Below are 21,106 nucleotides of genomic sequence, written 5' to 3'. Positions count from 1 at the left end.
GACTGGATGGCCTCGTATCATTATGAAAAAAATTTTTTGGATCACAAACGCTCTTTGGTATATTATTATTATTATTATTATTTTTTTTTTTTTGGATGTATCATTGGGTGGGAAAAAAAGTTTATTTTATTGACGAAATCATTTTTTCGTTTGGCAGCCTCTTTATTTCAAGCGTCTTCGCTTCGGCTTCCCCTTTTCTATCCCTTCCGGGCAAGAAGTCACCCAAAATCTTTCTCTTCGGCTTCGCCTCTCAAATCCCTTCAAAGCCAGAGGATATCCTCATCCTCCTTCTAACTGTAAGTTTTTTACGTCTCTCATTCGTTTATTTTTGCTTTTCTTGCCATATGCTGAAGTCCGTACGGAAAACTATGCCCTAAAAAACCAACCAACCAAGTCCGTTGTAGTTTTAAGTATAGCATTGGATCTGGATATATCTACTATGTTTTATGGTTTATGTTGTCGAGGAATTTGATTGTGATGATCGACTAAAAACCATATAACTTCTTTAGCTTTTGTTCCAAGTGATGTTGTTGTGTGGACTGCTGAACCAACAATATTGGAGGCAGCTGTTACTTGGTCGCATGTTTTCTTCGATTGTTGCTCGTCGATTTATATATATATATATTTCCAGGAGATCAAGGATATATTCTTATGACTGGTTACCAGTAACTTGATGCCCAGCAAGTTGATTCAGATATAAATAACCCGCTTTATGAGATTTGAAGAATTCTACGTATATATGTGCTTAGGAATAATATTTTTTACATAAATGTGATCTTTATGCTTCTTTGCTTTATCTTTTAGCCTTCCTAAGCTTATTATTATGATCTGTATGGCCTGTTTCTCTGATCATTCAACAAGTCAACCGAGAGGTAGTGTATTGTGTTTTTTTTTATTATGAATAAATATCCAATTTGCTTATTTAGTAAGTAAATATACTCTCGCTTTCATCTTTTTCGAGTAAATTACTTTATTTTTTGACAGAGTTTTATATTTAACAGATTGATAAATGCAGTTCCACTTCTAGTTGCTGCAGTTCTTTTCTGTCTCTTTTAAACAGGGAGCTCTGAAAAGATGGAGACATTTTTTATTCAGAATAGATAGTTTTAAATGCTTATGGTAAAAGAATTTTTTCTTTCTTTTTTTTTTGAAGTGAAGCTTAGGCATTTTTAGAAGAACGGTTATGTTTCTTTTTCCCTCTTTTGTGTTTTTAAAGTGTGAGGGTATTTGTTCGATCTTATGGTGATCAATCTGATAAAGGAGAATTCAGGAGGTTTACAGTCAGTTATTGTGCATCAAGTGAAACAAATTTATTCATTTTCTCTTGCTTCCTAGAAGAGATCCATCACGGGGATCCTAAGATATTCCTGTATATGGTTTAGTTGCAGAGTATATATTTCACCAACCTTGGTAGCTTGTCTCTGGTTTTTTAATTCAAATGGATTTGCTTACAGTGTTTGTGTAATATCCAGCCCAGCTAATAAAAAACTAAGTCTAGTCCACTTGACCGATCTAGATATAAGAGTTGGAGTAGAAGATGGAGAAAAAAGATAAAGCCCTGTTCGACTTGGAGTAGGAGATGAAAAAAAAAGAATAGAGCCCTATTCGATTTGCAGTCGACTTGGAGTAGGAGACGGACTCCTCTTCCATCTCTATTTTCTACAAGAGCTAGGAACCCTCCAACAGCTATTTAAAGACCCCACACCCTCTTTTGCCTCACCGCCGACAAGTTTTGCCGATCATCACTGCTAGACCACCGCTGGTTCCTTCTTCTTTTTCTCTTGACTTCCAACGATCTTGTCTCACAATGCACACTCGAGAGTTCAGTTGAGCGCTCGCCGAAGTCTTAAGTTCTTAAAGGGATTCTCGAAATTAATTGGATTTGTAGTTTGGTTTTGCTTGTAAGGTAAGTAATGTAATCTTTTTTCTAAATTTATCGGCAAATTATAAAATTATTATATTAATAAATTTGAATTATATTATTTATGATTCTTGAATTTGATGAATGATATTTTATTACTGCATATGCTTTATTTTGGAATACTATGATGATGCATGGTTGGAAATATTGAACTTGTTCAATTGATTTCAACATCGCATGATTTCTTATTTTTTTTTTTCAACTGAGATATTAACTGCATGATTGTTTGAAATCTCAGTCTGACTATATTAAGGACCCCGCCAATGGGGGCTAATACAATAGCATTTGATTTATCCGGAAAAGTTTGTCGCAAGAACATGCGCGACATACCGTAAGCAGATATGCAGTCGTGAAGGATTTTGCCACAAGATGATGCACGAAACACCGTAAGAAGATATGCGGTATTATGACCCTACTATAACAAAAATGTGGTCATAGCTCATGGTCGACGAGATGAATTTGATGATTTGAAAGAATTTAGATTTATAAACAGAATTTGATTTCAAGAAAGATTGAGTTTGACATTCGTAATGTTTTGATAATATTGCATACTGAGATTTTGTTTTGAATTAATGAATTCGATATACTTATTTTCTGTAAATAATTATTTAATTTATTTTCTGATTAATCTGGTTAAAAGTGTTTATTGCTTATTAGGTTGTCTAGCTCTTTACTCCATATCTTACTGTTTTTATAGATCTGAGAACTAAGATGGTTCGGGTTATGATTTGGAGAGTAATTATGGGTTGAATTTGACATATTTGAATTTAGATCAGGATGTAACTAGAGTTTGATGTAAGATCTTTAAATGTTGTTGGTTCTTTGATACATTAAAATTTGATTCTAGTTATTTAAATTAAAGTTTAAACGTTGGTTATTTAAATTTATTCTGTCGTGGTCTATGGTATTATGATGAGATGTCTTGCATGCTTGTGAAGAGAGTTCTCTATGAGTATGCGGAGGTTGCCGCGACCTATGGTCTGCAATCTCGGGTCGGGGGCATGATAGTTTGGTTAAACATAATAAAATGCGAAGTCCTCTTAAGGTGTAGTTTTGTGGGCCAGCCATCGTGAGAAGCAGATATGCTTGTTTGGTTCATTGGTCGCTTGTCCTTTTTCTATATTTCTTTTCAGTAATCAAGGATATATTTCTTATTTATATGCGCTATATAAGTGATTCCTAATATGTTATTAGACTTACAAAATACTTCTGTACTAGTGACAAGTGAGTTTAGGAACTACTGTCATTCAAAAAAAGTGATCTTTATGTTCTTGTGCCTTGCCCTTTTTTCTTGTTCAGCTTTCCTATTGTTTTTAGATGAAAAGGTGTTTCAAGTCTATAAATGGCCATTACAGTCTGTTCTTTATTATGATGAATTTGAATTTAATGGATTCATATTTTTACAAGGAATAATTCTAGAGACAAAATACAACAATATATGTATTATGTATCATATAGATTGTGGAAATTTTTCATACAATTGGAATGATGTCTGATGAACCACTGAAGAAATCAATTGATCCTAAATTACCCCTTCTTATGATCTATTTGGTGGATTTTAGGTCGTGCTTGAAAGCAAAGATGGGTTCACGAGCCAATAGAATCAAGCAAAAACTGCAATCTGCCTTGGAAGCCTGTACTTTAGAAATTCAAGATGTTTCTTATCAGCATGCCGGTCATGCAGGTGTCAAAGGGGATGCAAAGGAGACCCATTTTAACATCAAAGTGGTTTCTCCAAAGTTTATCGGGCAGAGCCTTATAAAACGCCACCGAATGGTATATGATCTGTTAGCCGATGAGCTGAAATCTGGACTCCATGCTGTTTCAATTGTTGCAAAAACCCCAGAAGAATCAGGATCTGCCAATGTCTAATTTTACATGTTTTAAATCAGGGATCTGAAAGGAGTAAGTTTTGGATGGTATTGTTTATATCCGTGAGCTGAACACTCTACAATTTAAATTAAGCTGTGCTCTACATGTTAAATGCTTTATTAGAACTTCCTCTTGATTTAGTATAATGGTGTCTTTAGCTGCCTTATTCAGCAATTTGTAAAATAATATTGTTGTTTGTGGTCACTATATTCATGCACTGACTATTGCTCTTTGAGATTCATTAGGAACATGCTGAAGCATGAAACTACCTTCTGATTATTTTAAGTTTATCCACTATAAAGATTGCTAATTGTTAGAAGATTAGGTTGTAATTGTATTATCTATCTACCTTTACTAAATTGAGTAGGAAACCTGATATGTGACTTCATGAAAGAACACCAGTTATTTCCTTAGAGTGAACATTGTAAGTTACTTTGGTTAGCCGAGGCATATTTGTAATTACATTGGAACTTGGTAGTCTCGGATAGCAACAAAAAAGAAATAAAAATCTTCCTTGCTAGAGAACTTCACAGAAAAATGTCTCACCTGGAGATCCCAACTTATTCTAACCGTGTGGTGTAACTACCAAAATCAAACAAAGCTAACATTCAAACGTAGTCATCCTCAAAGTCAATCAAAATACCATTAATATTTATAATCCATGATAGCTTCTTCAGGGAAGTTATATTGGACCGCTGAAGTAATTATTTCTCCATTTCAAAGTATAACTTCTGAATCTTCATCATTTTGGTAGATAGTCTTTGAGAAATTGCATGGTGGAAATGTGGTAAGAAGATGAAAGTATCTTCCTAGTCCTTACTATACAAAAATATTGGGATTACTTTTCTTATGTGTCAAAAGCCTTCATATAAATAGATGGGAGGATGCTGCTAGTTGCACAACCTTGAGGAGGTGGAGCTGTTCCTTGAGACTGAATCTGATTTGTGAAAAAGAGAAGTTTTGTTAAGATTTCTTGGAGTGTTCATGTTAGTAGGAGGCCGGAATGCCCAGACAATCATCATTCATGCATATGTTTGATTTGAGGTGACCTAAAGTTTATGTCTGTAGATTTTTGGACTAGTATTGTTCATGAAAATAAAGTTGGATTGGCATGGTCATCATATGCACCCATAAGATCAGTGATGGATCCCAGTCTATACAATCTCAAGGCCATTGGCTTGCCAATAGTTGGTTTTCATATCCCAGAGGACTGGCTGGAGCAACTTGCAACTGCCTTCGAATGGGAGATAAGGAGAAAGTTTTTGAAGAGATCAATAGAGAGTTATATAAGAAAGAGATAATCTAAATCAGATTATAATTTTTTTTTTTAAAAAAAAAAGAGTGCTGTTTCAAGAGGCCATGCATGAAGATTGGAACACCTGAGTATGGGTATTCACACAAGGAAAAGTGTTAAACATGCCAAGTCAGTAATTTTTTCATTCATTTTAGTTGACAATCACAACGGGATCCAGTTTGGATTGCTTTAAATTAAGGACTCGGATAAGTTAAGGTCCTATATATGTTAGAGTCATATACCCCTATTTTTCGAATTTATACGGATCTCCACGATCTTCGTAAAATATATCTTAGTGCTTTGTTCCCTGGTGCAGATTTCTGTTTTTTGTTTCTCATTTTATCTCTACATGTTTGAGGTTGTTTTATAATCTGAATGGCCATTGAGAATAGCATCATTCCATTGTCTGTCTCATATTTTTGATTCTTTCATCTATAGGAAAGAGCTTAAATAATACGCTCATCGAAAAAATGTTGGTGTAGCTTATGTTCATTGATTGCTTCAAAGCCATATATGAATGTTGTCAGAGGTCAAGTTATTTTATGCACTTCTCATCCTAAAGATACATTCTTGGATCCTTAGCTAAGCTACAGTTTCTAGTGTAGGATCATCTACATCTGGGATGTCCTTTTAAGAGTCGCACCATAAATGTAATATATGCCAGGTATATCAGGCCAGATATTTGCCTGATGCTGCTTTAAGTGTTCTTGTCATACATCTATTTCATGGTGATGTGTCTTGGAATGGCTTCAATTCTTTGTTTGCTTGTCTCAGGGCTTAATGGGTATTTAGTTCATTCTCACAGGCTTCAAATTTCATCAATGTTCTGGCACTGATACTTGAAAGTTCTGCTGCTTGAGAAATATTCTCAGGTGTGTAAATATCATAAACTTTGTAGTCTAATTTTTGTGAAATTAACAGTTCCATAAATTAATTTCTGGGTAATAAATAACAATAATCTAAACTTGGTAATTAAATTTTCCTATTTTATACTCTAGAAACTTATTTTTTGCAAAATAAAAAATTTGATTTGAAATTTCTGAAAAATAATTTTCTGGATATCTATACGTTAAGTTAGATTTCTGATTATTAAATTTGTATACTATAGTTTATGATTAATATCCACAAACAGAAAATTTTGTAATTTAAGATGTACATAAATTTCAAGTAAAATTCATATTACTACATTTCCTGTGTACATATTACATTCAGTATTTAAAATTCTATATAATCTGTTTTAGGGACTTATTTCTACAAAATATTAATCTAAAAATTTTGAACATGATAAAGTGATTAGAAGTTAATTCAATATATTTTATGATATACAATTTTGAATAAATTATTTACAGAATTAATTCTTAGATTGGCCGATTCCATGCATCTTTAGGATCATGTTGTGTCGGGTAATTGTTAGGTTTTATTTAGATCCTAAGACATCAAAGACTTAGAATATTATTTTAAAATTTATGGTGGTCATGCTTTGATAGAAATATAATTCTTCAATATTTTTCATTTAAATAAACATTGATATCAAATAAATTGTAAATTGATTAACATGCAATTAATACATTTTATGAAATTGTATTTTAAATGGAAAACAAAATTTTAAATTGAAAGTATTATTTTTATTACCAAACATTAAGCATAATTGTTTAGGACACTTCTATTGAATGTGCATACTTGTTTAGAACTTGACTATTCACATATATATATATATATATATATATATATATATATATATATATATATATATATATATATATATATATATATATATATATGAATATATTTAATACGTTTTGGATCTGACTCTCAGTCAGACTATTATTTAGAACCCACCAATAAGAGTTATAGGCTGGTACTTTGACTCTCCGGTATTCATTATTTTGGCCTTACCGCATGATATAAATATAATATTATGGTCTACGTTGTAAGATATAAGTATGATAATCGGTCCACTTCATAGGGTATAAGTGCACTTCTGTGACCTTACCACAAGGGGATAAATATGGTCATAGTCTTAGTTGAGATCATGATATTTTAAATTATTTTTATGAGTATGAATGTGAATACTTGAGCAAACATGAATATTCTCAATCGTATAAATTATCTTATGAAAATATAATAATTTTGCTTATATGCTTAGTATTACCAAGAAAATTTTATTTAATTTATTACTTGAATTATGCATTTAAGGTATTGATTACTTACTAGGTTGTTGAGCTTATTATTTGGTCTTTTCTTTCTTTCCAGGTTCAGAGATCTAGTTACTAGCAATATACTTTTATAAGAGTGTTATTAGATGCAAGAGCAAAATTTTCAACATAACCTAGAATTAGTGTTTGTTTTCTCATTATAAATAATAGAAGTATTTCTATATGTTTCTTTCTTTGATTTAATATTTTGAGAACATAGTTAGATTGTTGTGAACAAAATTTTTAAAGTCTCTTATTTTTTTTGGATTGTTAATTATTAAATTTGAAATTTTAGTCGCTTCAATTTTATCTCACTGTTCATTTACTCTATTATGAAATCATGTTGGATGTTATTGAATGCTTGTGGGGTAATCCTTTATGAGTATGCAGCAATTGCCACGTCTTAAAGCCTCGAGGGCATGACATGTTTTCAAACCCTCATGCGGTTGTGGAAAGGCTGTCACAAGTCTTAAACTTTGTAGATAATTGTTGTTAACAATATAATCTATGGTGAAAAGATCAAATCTTCAAGAATCCAAATAGACGTAGAGGTGTACGTGTGCTTATCTTTTTTTTATTAGTGGAGATCAAAAAAAGCGTTTGTCAATATGTGCAAGGTAGAAGCATGCACTCCATTAGCTGATTCTTGGATCGAGGACTACCAAACAAACCATGCAACTTGAGATCTGCTTGAAATAACTCAAATCAAGCTTGGTTTGAAGCCAAATGGACAAAGCTTGAACCAGCAAAACAAGCATGAAATTAATGCCAAGCCAAGGATAAAAATGACTATGCTCGATCAAGCTCCGCTTGACAAGGCTCAAATATATTTAGTTATACATATTATGTATTTTATATATGATAAATAATGGATCGTAGGGAGAAGGCTTTGTATATTTTTTGTTCATTGAATCAATTAAATATTGTTAGCAAAAAAGAAAATCAATTGCACAGTAATTCAAGCTTGAATTGAACTTGATTCAAGTTCAAACTGATTTTAGCTTAATTTAGAATTATCAAGCAGATCGTTAGGCTAGAATACAACTTGGTTCAAACCTAAGCTCAAGATAATGTAAACAAATAAATTTTGATGTCAGAGTTTGCTTTGGAACCAATGACGTGGATCGAGCTGGGCTTAATTACACTCCTTGGATCTCGGCTTGAATAAGTAGGCTATTAAAATCACCACTTTTTCTATTAGCTTAAGCTAACAAGATGAGGTAGATTAATTTATATATTTTATATTTTTTTTATACTTCTTCTCACACATATGGGTCGGACTTTTTTTTAATGGGCAAGCCCAACATGTAAATTTTTTTAATAATGAAATTAAAGAGTGCGGAGACAGAATTCAAACTCAAGACCTCTGCTCTGATACCATATTAAAATCACCATTTTTTCTATTAGCTTAAGCTAATAGGATGATGTAAATTTATTTATATATTTTATATTTTTTTATATATCCAGCCTGCAATAAACACCGTAGCATTGTAGACTTAAATTGCAAGATTATGTGGACAAAAACATTCGTCAATTGATAAAACGATCTTTTCTTTCCTAACTAGTGCCTGTAAGCACGAACAGAATTCAAAATGCAATCTGCAAACAACAGTAACTATGTGCTTGTCTCGAAGCTTAAGCCATTCTTATAAGTACACATGAAAAAAGAGAGAGAAAGAAATAGGGCCTTCTTTCCCCATCTTGTCACCACAACATTTTCCCTCAAAATATGGGAAGCATAACGATAGTGGCCTTAATCAACAAAGCAACCACAAGGCCCTGCAAATTTTAGCATGATGAACAATCTGCACCAGTTGCAATAAGATCTAACAATGATCCATATCTAAAACATTCAGGAAATGGCTAAACATTAAGCTAGATAATTAAATAGATCCTCGATCGGGAGTCTTCATAGGATTGTCATAGAGACAATGTGCAGAACTCTTGGACCAACACAGCCTAATGGGATCATGTTTTGTCACAATATGTTTCAATATTTATTAATGCCGAGCATGAACTTGATGTGTCAAAACAGAGTCTTCAGTCTGAAACAGAAGTATAGCATCTACTTCAGTATTTTTTTGCACAGTCTGTCATCTGGTTCGAATTCTTTATACAATATGTGTCATAAACACAGGATCCTTCTTGGAGTATGGTTCCATCCGAAGAAGCCTCTGAAAGAGTGATTGCTTCAGTCCATTCCACCTTGCTATATCTGATCGTACCCAAGCTGGAATATCATTTGATGAACCTGTGATCACGATCACTGTCTCGTTGTTTACCAGATTAGCGAGAGCCACTATCGTTTCGGGCTCCGTAGCGGAAGAAGCATCAACCAAGAAGATGTGAGTAAAATGGTTAGCTTCAATTCCAGCAGCGTGAAGCCTAAAGCTATTCACAAAGGTAGATGTTATGACCTTGAACTGCTGGAGCTCAGAAGGTGGAGGGCAAGTGAAGCACTCTCCTTCGTACAAGCATGCTGGGATAATGTCATCCGGCACAAGATGATAGTCTCGGAAGGCAGCATTGGCACGAAATAACGCTGACTCTGGAATCTCCAACATCCACTTTTTCATGAGTGCATCGCATGTCCTGTTCCTAGGAGCACATACAAGTATTCGGCAGCGAGCACAAGTTCTACAAATTTGGAGAACTGCTTCCCGAATGATAGCCCCAGTACTAGAGAGGTCTCCATCTCGGGTTTCTGACAATGGCCCTTCAATGAGATAAGGCAGAGGACCCTTGAGATTTAGAATCCGATTTACTACTTGTAGCCGGCCATGACTTGAGCTTCTGCAGGCTGCTACTTCGGAGGATGGCAAATGTAAGGAACTGCTTCTGGAGCTTCGATCAGGGAAGAGGATTTTACATAGTAAAGGATCCGATGCAGCTAAGACTGCTTGATGAAACCGCTTAAGGCAAACTCTGTTGAAGGAGAAGCTAACATCGTACTTCTTTGTTGGTGAATGCTGTTTGTAGAAATCATCTCCAAATTCTACTAACACAATCGGGCTCTTTACCACAGTTTTGCTCTTTACCACCCGAAAGAGGATCCCCTGGTTCGTTAAAAAATAAACTTGACTGTAATGTGTATTAAAACTGCATGAGTTTTCTCATCATGATGCCCAGATGATAAAGGTTAATAATAGCATTTAACAATATTATGAATGAAGTGAGGGAAAAACTAGCACAAGATAAGTTGCATGAGAGAGGGAGAGAGAGAGGTTACTGAATTTAAAGAAAATTTGCACCCACTATTTTCCATGAAACAAATACAGTCCGATGAAGCAAATGCACAGAGCCCACTCGAAGTCAAGTATGAGCTATAGTAGCAACTTTTCTCGGAGAAAAAAGCTACAATAGCAACTAGGTGCTGAAATCATCAACCATCCACATATTGCTGTTCGGTTTCTGGTCGAGGCAAATTTAAGCAAGAGTGAGGCTTGCCTTGAAATAAGTAAGGCGGTAGGACGGTCAGAAGATCTACATTATCGGTCATAGCTTAAGCTCATGCGAATAAAGAACAATCTCTAGAATTCCCATACTGGAACTGCCTTTAAGGCACAAATAAGCCAAATAACCAAATGAACCACAGTCATTTTAAGATGTCTATTAGGTAAAGCGATTGGGTTCTCATCGACAATTGTATATCATTTCTAATATAGTATATCAAACAGACCCTGAAGCCCCTAAGGTTTCTCCTTTAGATATAGATATTATTCCACAAGCAGCGTACAAGTTCATAGCCTAGGACTACTCATATTTGTCTCCGCTATGCAATAGAAAAGTTGTTTGATTTCCTCGTAATCTGCTAGGATTTGAATTGGTACAAAAAGTAGCTGTAGAAATTAAAAATAATCTCCACATGATTGGATAGGATCTGATAATATCTTTAATTGAATTTGATGTTGGGTCCTTCCAAATTTGCCTAGATTTGATTGATATCAGCCTTATTTAGCCAAATCTTTAGGATTATTTGTATCAGCAGAACCAATAACTAGAAAAATCCATTTACATCTATATGTGTGTAACCCTTAAAAGTGAACTAAGTGCTATCAAGCAATGATTTAGGTGATATGCTTTGGAGACTAATTTATGAGACTTTTCTAACATGACTTTTAGATTTTCATATTGCTTAGGTAGAATTGGATTTATAAAACCTTAAGATTTGAGAAATACCTCTGCATTTGCAAGTTGAAATTTTGACTTGAAGCCAAAATTGAGATTTTGAACTAAATTTGGAAAATCAACATTTTATTCTCAAAGAATGGTAATTTAATTATTTTTATTGAATCCAAATATGTGGTGCTTCCTTAATTACATGTAATCTCTTGAGTGGCATTTACTTCAACGATATTACATGTAAATAAGCCTTTGATTGTCTATCCCTATCTTAATTTGCATGTTGAGTCACTACTTATTGAACCTCCTTATTCCATCAACTTGACCCACTTGCTACCAACCAAAGTGGTGCCTAGATACTTAGGCAATTGACCTAGGTTGGTGAATTTAACTAGTGGGCTCCACTTGTGACTGACCTACCTTGCCTATAAATGGAGTCAAGGAGGATCAATGAAGGGAGGGGAAGGAGGGGAAGGGTCACAAGGTACATGATCTTCTCCAAAATCTATGACTTGTAAGTAACCTTCTCATCCTTTGATTCCAAGCTCGAATTCATGATTTGAAATCCAAGGTTATCTTTTGAATAAGTTAGTTTCAACTTAAATAATGTTTTAAAACTACAAAACCCTAGTCACTTTTCAAAGCTTCAGGTTTACTTTGTGTTTCTGAATTCTGTACCATTTGAAGCCCATATGTTGTTTCAAGGTTTTAAACTTCAATATTAACTGTTTCTTTTAATATTTTGGATTCTGTAGTTAGCTTCATCTTTGAAGTTGTTTCAGAACTTTTGAAACTGTGAGTTTTTGTAACATTTATGACTTATTTCTTCTTTGAAAATTTAATATCATTTTAATTTAAAGTTGTTTTGGGTTTTAATATGAAAATTATAAATGTGTATCAGTTTTCATATTGGTATTTTGAAATGTTCGTTGTGTCATGAATGAAATTTTAGCCTGTTTTGAACACCAACATCGATTTGTTACCACCAAAACATGTCATTAGTGCTACATAAGGGTTTATGAAGCTTATAAAATGGAAATATAATAAAAGTGAAAGATTTATGCAGACCCCTAGCCTAGTATATTGGCCTCATTCAAATGATTGATGAGGATCTATGTGGACCCTTGGCCAAGTGATATATGTGGATCTTGAGAATTTTCTATGGCCTCATTTGTATTAGCAAGGAGGATTTACATGGGTTTGTTTGTTTTACCATCCATAGGTGAGATTTATGTAGCCTCATCCAGCTTACTAGTGAGGGTTTTATTTGGCCTCGCTTGTCGAGAAGATTTATGTTGCCTCAAGGTATAAGTGAGACTTTATAAGAAAATATGTAACTGTGTGAATATAAGAGTTTTTGAAAAAGAAATTGTATTTTGGCCATTTTATTTTGGACAAGTATTTGACTTGCGATTTTGTATAAGGTAATGATAAGGTTGCCCATCATGACCTGGGTGTCACAATTTCAAAATATGAAAACAACCTCTCCACATTCGGATGCAAGGCCGCACATCTTAACCTTCCCATACCTGTAGTGGCAGGAGCCCCGTATACTAGGATACACTTTTATTTGAATTGTAATTTTATATAAATTATTTGGTCCTTTTTTATAAAATTGAGTTTGAACCTTTGGTGACATCTTATTTCTTATTGAAAACTTTGCTTTTGAATTATGATGCAGAATAATTTTAGTGAAATTCTACTTAACCTTTCCATTCATAATTTAAATCATGTCTTTCATTTTGAAACCATTTGTTTTCTTGTCGAAGATAAAGTTTGATCATGGCAGGAATTCACTTACTGAACTTCATAGCTCACTCCATCTATTACAAAATATTTTAGAGTGATTAGTGAGAGCTCTGGTAGACTTATTAGAAGTGGACTCAATATTTTGAAGTTGCCATTTTTGACTTGGTGGTCATGGATGTGGCATCAACAACATTTCATTTTTTGTTTAGTTATTTGTGTTTTTGAAGATATAGTATCAGGTGTGTTAAGCTAGGTTTAAGTTCATAATTGGATTTTTATTTAAGAAATTTGGATAACAATATAGTTTTAGTTGGTATATTTGATGTTATGGTTTTTTTTTTTAAGGATGATAGATATTAATGATATTTTGATTGGCTAGGATAGTCACATCTTCATATTTGAAAAATTTTGAGTCCCGGGGCATGATATTAATTATTTTCCTAATCTACATCAGCCTTCTAAAACTAATTTCAGTCCAAACCCAATGTCCAATGCTTACTCCTTTAGACAATCTTTGACAGGCATTGGATCAAGTATGTGTCAACCAGATCCATGTAACATGCATCATATTGGCATTGATAAAATGACTTTAATGCCATGCATCTAATAGAAGAGATTTACCTTGAAAGGTCCTGCTTCCTTTCCTGAAGGTTGTACATAGACAAAATCTCTTGATAAAAGATACGGTCGTCTTTCAGGAAGTGAGTCGATCTCAAAAGCTACAAAATCTTTTCTATCTACATGAGTATTCATGTTGGTTTTCTTGCCCTCTCTTGAATCTTGAATCTGAAAGGCCACATCATGCTGCAACTCTAGTGTGACTTCAGACAATAAATAATTGCTCCATTTCTGATTGAAAAAATCATATAAATATTTATGTATCAGAAAAGAATAACATATAAAACAAATAATAGAAGGAAGGAATTGGCTTTTTATAAAAATTGGCAAGTGCAACTATTAGACAGACCAAAGTAGATGGAATAACAAGTATTTGAAACAAAGAGTGGAGATAGAAAATCAATATCTCAGCATTGAAAAAGTAGTGGCAGTTCAGGTGTATTGTACTCACACATCCCATGGTATCCCTATGGGCTGAGCATGTTGTTGAGCATGCAGTAGCAGTTCAGTTTTTTAAAGAACACATGCAGCCCATCAAGACTCTTTAAAAGGAAGCAAAATTTGTCAAGCTACTGCTTAAGAAGCATATTTACTCATAGCAATCATTAAGCGCCTTTAAAATCCTGTAGTAGTAGCAAGATAAAGATCCTTTTTGGTTTGAAGTGTATGACATGTAATTATATAGAAAACTAACAAATATTTTTGTTAATGATGAGAATGAAACTCACTGATCATAATTACACATGACAGTAGTTAAAAAAAAAAAGCAAAAAAAAGACTTGCAATCAGGGTCCATGGCACCATCGTGAACCACCCAGTTAGATGCACAAAGAACTATATTAACCCCATATTAGGACCATATGGCTTATCAGCTTGGAATAGGGCTCAAATCGGTTGGTTCCGACCCAGTTCTGTTTGGTTTAGGGCGGTTTGAGCCCCGTATGGGCTTTAACAATTGAGAGGGAGGCAAAGAAGGCCTCCCATATGGGAACAAAAGAAATCAACAAAGTTTGAAGTTGTAAAGAATTTGAATAACTCCTCAAAAATTTCTAAAAGAAATGAAAAAGTTCAAAATAATAGTGCAAATTTCAACAATCCATAGCTTAAAAACAAAGTCCATTGCACCCAAACTATCTTCTAGTTGTCCGAATCCAATTGCTAGAAGACACAACATATCTCCAATTTATTACATTCTCATGCTATTTAGCACCAGCCACTAAAAGATTTCTACTAGGGCAAATGTTGAATTTCTTCAACTCGCCCAACTCGAATCTCTCAAAAAAAATTAGACAAAGATAGAATGATTGGAGAAAGTATGGTTTAGGTCCTATTTTCTTTCATTGATGATTCAAAAACTAAGGTACATAGCCCTAAGGCTACAACTGGGTCGAGTTGACCCGCTTAGACCTGACCCAACCCGCTTAGACCCGACCCGACCCGTTTTGGAGGACCTGTGGGGTCGGGTCTGGTCTTAAAATTGGACTCGACCCAACCCATTTGAAATTTGGATAATTTTGGATTTTTAATCCTACGACCCGACCTGACCCGACCCGAATCTATAAAATTATTTAGGCCCACGAACTGCAGCCCATGGTGATGCAAATACAAGTTATGAAGCCATGGATGGATTGAACCGAACCTGACTCGTACCTGACCTGAACCCGATTTTTTTGGGTTGGGTTCGGGTTATACATGGACCTGACCCAACCCGAATGACTCGTTGGATCAAAAATTATAGCAGTGGACCCGATCCGACCTGATCCGACGAGTCTGGGTCCAAAACTAAGACCCAAACAAGAAACCGGATTGGGTAGGGGTCACTTATGACCCGATCCGACCTATTTGCACCCCTACATAGCCCCTATTTATAATAGCAAGGTCCGTCTTTGTACAATTCAGGTCAGATTCCTCTTCTAGTTCAAATAAAACTAACATTTCAAAAATTGAAATGACTAGTAGAGATAAACACAAAAAATCTAAAATCCTACAGGAGGTAGATCTTGACTCTTACATCAATTTTGTCCCTATCACTCTGCCTAATTCTTTTCAAATCGGCGGATATGATCAATCAAAGTCTTTCACGAAAAAAAAAAGTTTGGCTAGCCCGTTCTAGAGCTCAAACGATAGAATTTGAGCCTGATCGCTATACACGTGGCCCTTTTAAGGAGCAGTGTCACCTCATAGATCTCGAAAAGTTATCCAATCAAAAAATATCATCTCAATCGAGCATTATATGACCAAGTTATAGCCTTTGGAAGTTTGAGGTCTGATTCAGCTTCCGATATGACGGATCTCGCTCATGGACCCTATCCAACCCTATCCATTATGGCCAAAGTGGTCCATGTCAAGTCTGATGATCCTTCTGGATCAAGACTCTCCTTATTTAGGAGATTTAGCTCCTGCTAAATTAGAACTGTAAGTAGAAAAATGACTGCTTTTTCGTCTCATGGTTGAACCACTTGGCTTTACTCGAAATTTGACCCTTTTGATCAATCTAAAAAGACTCAATTCTTCCGTGTCAGGTTTCTATGCTTTCTTTTGATGACACAATCCTCATCCAATGTCCTTTCGCTCCTAGATCTTAGTGAACCACTCACCTCACTTTTGCATCTAGACTCCATGGTAGGATTGCTCCTTGCCATCCATCCTCATTAATGACGACGATGGTGACTTCCCCTCTATCTCAATCTCAATCGATCGAATTGTGGAACCAAAGGGTAAAAGTTTGGCCTACCATGAGAGTTACCATGAGTGATATCAGCTTCTTGTATGACCAACAATATGAACTTGTTGTAGGCATTAACAAGTCATTTTGCCTAGGTAGGAGTTGTAAAATCCATATCTTCTTTGTTCTTGAAGCATTGATCATGAACTCCTTCCCATTCTCTATAAGACGATACTTTCTCTACCACCTATAGAAAATAGCATCTCAATCCCAAAAGCACGGACTCCAAAGTATGACATGGTAGATATCCAAAGAAACTACTCTGCATGTTACCTCGTACAAGTATGAAGATATGCAGCGTATTGATTTTGAAGTCGATATCTTTCTGAATCCACCCAAGAAGATAGGGATACAAGTGAGGCTTGCTCTGCAACCCTAGCTTCTGAACTAGACTTTCAAATATGAGGTTCTTCTAACTTTTAAGATCTACGATAGCCCACTGGCACTCTACTTCACCTATATCTTCATGTGAAAGAGTTTCTTTCATGCCTCTAGGTTTGTCAGAGCTTTTGTCCTGTGTTTTTTCGCTATCAGGCTCAATTTTACATCTACTTGCTTAAGTTCAGGCAGCTTCTTAACCTCAACCAAATTGAGGACCACCTTTCCTTTCTTAGGTTTCCCATTCTTTTACTTCTTCCTCTTCGGCTACAACTTAGGATGAAGCTTCCAGCACTTTTCCTTACAATGGTCGCAATAATTTTTCTAAATCCTGTTGGCCTGCTTCTTGCTTTGCTCCCTCTTCCTTCACTACATTTTTTAAACTCATCGCCCTTCTTGCCTTTCCTAGGCCGATTCTTCTCAATCTCCATGGCCTTCATGCTAGCATTGTCAACATCTTCAACTTTAAAGAGCTTTAACTCCTTCCCGATGCTCCCATAGAGACCTCGAACGTACTTCATGAAGACCGCATGATCATCGATGCGGATCCTAAGTGAGATGGCTTCTTGTGAATCTCGGTGGTGTAATTCTAAACAGATTGATCATACTCCTGCTATAGGTACTACCACTTGATCCACCGATTCTCCTCATGACTGATTGAATAGAATTGTTTCTTGATTAGGCCCTTAAATTTGCTCCACATTAGATTAGAGATGTTGTTTCTCATGTATGACTTCCATCAGGTAAGAACATGGCTACAAAGTTTGAGATGAATGAAAGCTATCTTTTGGACACTTGTATATCTATAGATAAGAAAGTAGGTCTAACCAGTTATCCAGTTTCTCTGCATCAACAACTTCATCATATGCAGGGATCTTCGTTCGAGCTCGACTTTGAAGGGTTGAAGCGGGGGATTATAAGCGCCTGTGGGTTGCTCATTCTCCATGCTAGAGGATAGATCCTCATCAATAAACGTGGGAGACAGCTTTGTTACAGAAGTTGCTGGTGCTTGTGTTGAAGGCATCACTAATCAAGATATGAGCTAGGTGAGTTAGGCTATCTTTACCTTCATGGCTATATTTTCCTTTATTTGTGTAAGATATCTTTTCATCTCAACATCCATCGAGGTGGAGCTAGTAGCCATGCTCATCTTTGTCTTTCGATATACTTCAAGTATCGATAGCTCTTCTCCTAATTGCTTGTTCCACTCATCATCTAGATCCTAAACTAAGGCCTCTACAAATGTAGAGGACTGAAGCTCTAATATAAACTTGATCCAATTGACGAGAATGAAGAATTTCCTCAACCCACTCAACTTGAATCTATCAAAAAAAAAACTTAGAAAAAATATTAAAAAATTAACAAAAGTATGATTTAGATCCCTTTTTTCTTTTATTGATGATTCAAAAATTGAGGTATATAGCTCCTACTTATAATAGTGAGGTCTGCCTTTGTACAATTCGGATTCAATTTCTCTCCAAGTTCGAATAGCACATGCTTTCCAAAAATAGACTTGACTAGTAAAAATAAATAAGAAAAAATAAAAAACTTACAGGAGGTAGACTCGGCTCCTATATCAATTTGCCTTTTGTTGCTCTATCTAATTCCTTTTGGATTGTGAGATACACTCGATTAAAGTCTTTTCCAAAAACAAAATTTTTGGTTTGATCGACCAGTTTCCGAGCCCAAATAATAAAATTTGGACGTGATCACTAGCTACGCAACCCCTTTAGAGGCAGCTCCCCAAAGAATAAATAAAACCAATCTAACAAAAATCCAACAACATAGATAAGATAATAATTTTCAGAACTAACTAGATTTTTAAACTTAAATTCGCTATATGCCAAAATCCCAAATAAACGACATGTTAAACATCAAGGGAGAATTACAATTTACTAAACATAACCACTTCACAAAATTTTTACAAGGTGCAACTAATTCTATAAAATCAGAATATCAAAGAGGGTTTGGAATAAAACTATGAAGACAATATTCGTCTAACTAGTCTAGGACCTTGCTCCAAGCTCCATTTTCAACCTCTATGCCTCACCTTCAATGCTGTGGGCTTTGAAAAATAGATAACAAAGAAGGGTGAGCTAGAAGCCAAGTAACCAACAACCATAGCCAAAAGGATCAAGTAAGTATATAACAAAATGAACTTTGAACAATTTTTGGATGCATGTTACAATATATCTTATTTAAAAAAGATAGGATTGACATAACACATATGCACATATAATTTCAAGAAGTTATATGTAAAGAATTTTCCAATTAGTCTTCCATATATTATTCCAAGGAGTAATTTATAAGGTACTACCAAAACTAAAGTTTCTTATGTAAATGCATTCACTAAGCAATTTACGATTCTCTGCATTGTTGGTTTTTATTAGATTGTTTTTATCTATTTTTTTGGCAGGTTATCAGCTTGGATGCTCGTGGAGCCCAGCTCCATGTATGTGCGGCGGAGAAACAAGAGTAGGAAAAAGGAGTGAAATCTAATCTTGTTACCTCTAGGTAAAAGTCCTCGGCATAGAGTAAAGTTGCAAAATAGTCAGCATAAGTTGATGGAGACAATGGCCTTCTGAGCACTGGCGGCACCATATCCTTCTCGATCTGCTCCTTCAGATGCTTCGGGATCTCATATCTGCTCCTCTGCTCAATTTTTAGTGGTTCTGATAATCCTTCGTCAGGTTCATCAAGCTTGAATGGGGAAGGAGGTGGAGAAGCCTTCGATAATGGAGAACGACCCGAGAAAACCTCCGATTGAACAACATTTACCATCTTTGATGAAGCCTTTAATAGCTGAGGAGACAGGGAAGAAGCCTGTGGCGAGGGAAGAGGAAATGGAGAAAAGATCGACGGTGGAGAAGTTTCACCAAGCATTTCCAGAAATCTTTTGTTGGGTTCTATCGAGATCAATGGCTTTTTCCCGGAAAAAGAAGTAGTTGTGGAGGATGATTTCATGCCATCTCCGGTACCAGCAGCAGAGCAAGAAGACGGAAAACGGGATGGAGAAGTCTTCAAAGGTGGAGCAGGAGGAGACGGGAAAGCCTGTGACAAGGGAAGAGAAGGAGCCTGAGAAACTATAAACGATGAACAACTTTCCTGAGGCTTTTCCGGTGATCTTGTGCTTGGTGCTGCCGAGATCGGCGGTCTCTTCTCGGGAAGAGAAGATAGTTTGCTATGGACCACAAAGCTAGAAGATGGAAATGGAGACGCAGCTTCGCGTGATGTATGAGCTTCAGCCACCGGTGAGAAACGCTGGCTCGCTGGCCTGGTACGATAATAATCTCCATCGTTTCTTTCCGGTGATCTTGTGCTTGTTGCTGCCGAGATCGGCGGTCTCTTCTCGGGAAGAGAAGATAGTTTGCTATGGACCACAAAGCTAGAAGATGGAAATGGAGACGCAGCTTCGCGTGATGTACGAGCTTCAGCCACCGGTGAGAAACGCTGGCTCGCTGGCCTGGTACGATAATAATCTCCATCGTTTCTTTCCGGTGATCTTGTGCTTGTTGCTGCCGAGATCGGCGGTCTCTTCTCGGGAAGAGAAGATAGTTTGCTATGGACCACAGAGCTAGAAGATGGAAATGGAGACGCAGCTTCGCGTGATGTATGAGCTTCAGCCACCGGTGAGAAACGCTGGTTCGCTGGCCTGGCACGATATTTATCTCCATCGTTTCTTTCATGCCTTTCTTCTTCGCGGCCGAAGACTATACCCATCTCCTACTCTGGGGAATTCTTCGATGACTGAGGAGAGTGACGAAGAGAGGAGAAGGGTCACCTGGGTTTAGGTTGGTGAGGGGAAAGGTAGCTTGAAGTGACTGGCTGCAGGGAACTGGGTCGCTTTTCTTCCAGGTGAAGGAATTTATTCACACTCCACTCCATGCTAGCGTTGCGACGGGAAAGAAAGGAGCCCTCCCTTTCGCGCGAATCACGGATCGCGATATTTTTTTTAATTTAAAAAAATACATACAGATGCCTTAAAAAATAATAAATTTTAAAATATTTTAGACGAATGTTTTTTTAACCCAAAAGGTACTTTAAAGCGACTACTCACCCATCATTTTGTAGGTTCATTAACCTCTAAAAATTTGTTTGGCTTGAAAGGCCACACCACCACTAATAATAGCCCAAATGTCCGAAAGCAGGTAGCATCCTCTTACACTCTTGGTGCCACACTGAATTCAGCTAATCACTATAGCCGAGTAGCCCTTAAGCATTATGAATTAGCC

At 35.9% G+C, this 21,106-nt stretch overlaps 1 protein-coding gene and 1 long non-coding RNA gene across 3 annotated transcripts; one reads left to right on the top strand and one right to left on the bottom strand.

The window, feature by feature from the left end:
* Positions 1-13: 13 nt before the first annotated feature.
* LOC103705195 lies at positions 14-9,771 on the top strand. 2 transcript variants are annotated; one of them, XR_005507864.1, is made up of 4 exons: positions 14-57; positions 158-296; positions 3,484-5,959; positions 9,420-9,771. It is a non-coding gene; the product is annotated as an uncharacterized LOC103705195 (long non-coding RNA). The 2 variants fall into 2 exon arrangements; XR_005507865.1 differs by lacking the exon at positions 9,420-9,771 and adding an exon at positions 7,341-7,355.
* Positions 8,906-20,733, bottom strand: LOC103705194 (probable RNA helicase SDE3). The gene is made up of 3 exons (XM_008788829.4): positions 19,383-20,733; positions 13,775-14,002; positions 8,906-10,338 (listed from the first exon to the last, which is right to left on the bottom strand). Exons 1-3 carry the CDS (start codon positions 20,592-20,594, stop codon positions 9,394-9,396), a joined length of 2,385 nt encoding a protein of 794 aa, XP_008787051.2. The 5' UTR covers positions 20,595-20,733; the 3' UTR covers positions 8,906-9,393.
* Positions 20,734-21,106: the final 373 nt, after the last annotated feature.

The sequence above is a fragment of the Phoenix dactylifera genome, unplaced genomic scaffold (genome assembly GCF_009389715.1).
Source record: "Phoenix dactylifera cultivar Barhee BC4 unplaced genomic scaffold, palm_55x_up_171113_PBpolish2nd_filt_p 000292F, whole genome shotgun sequence".
In the NCBI taxonomy this organism is placed as follows: domain Eukaryota; kingdom Viridiplantae; phylum Streptophyta; class Magnoliopsida; order Arecales; family Arecaceae; genus Phoenix; species Phoenix dactylifera.
The sequence above is the reverse complement of the archived record's forward strand: the minus strand, read 5'-3'. Positions and strand labels throughout refer to the sequence as shown.

What these genes read in the sequence shown, in the direction of transcription:
- LOC103705194 (XM_008788829.4), bottom strand. Translation starts at nt 20,594, where the DNA reads ATGGGTATAGTCTTCGGCCGCGAAGAAGAAAGGCATGAAAGAAACGAT. An exon ending in CCGAGGACTTTTACCTAGAG is followed by an intron (nt 14,003 to 19,382) that starts GTAACAAGATTA and finishes TTTTTCAATCAG; the next exon opens with AAATGGAGCAATTATTTATT. An exon ending in AGGAAGCAGGACCTTTCAAG is followed by an intron (nt 10,339 to 13,774) that starts GTAAATCTCTTC and finishes TTAACGAACCAG; the next exon opens with GGGATCCTCTTTCGGGTGGT.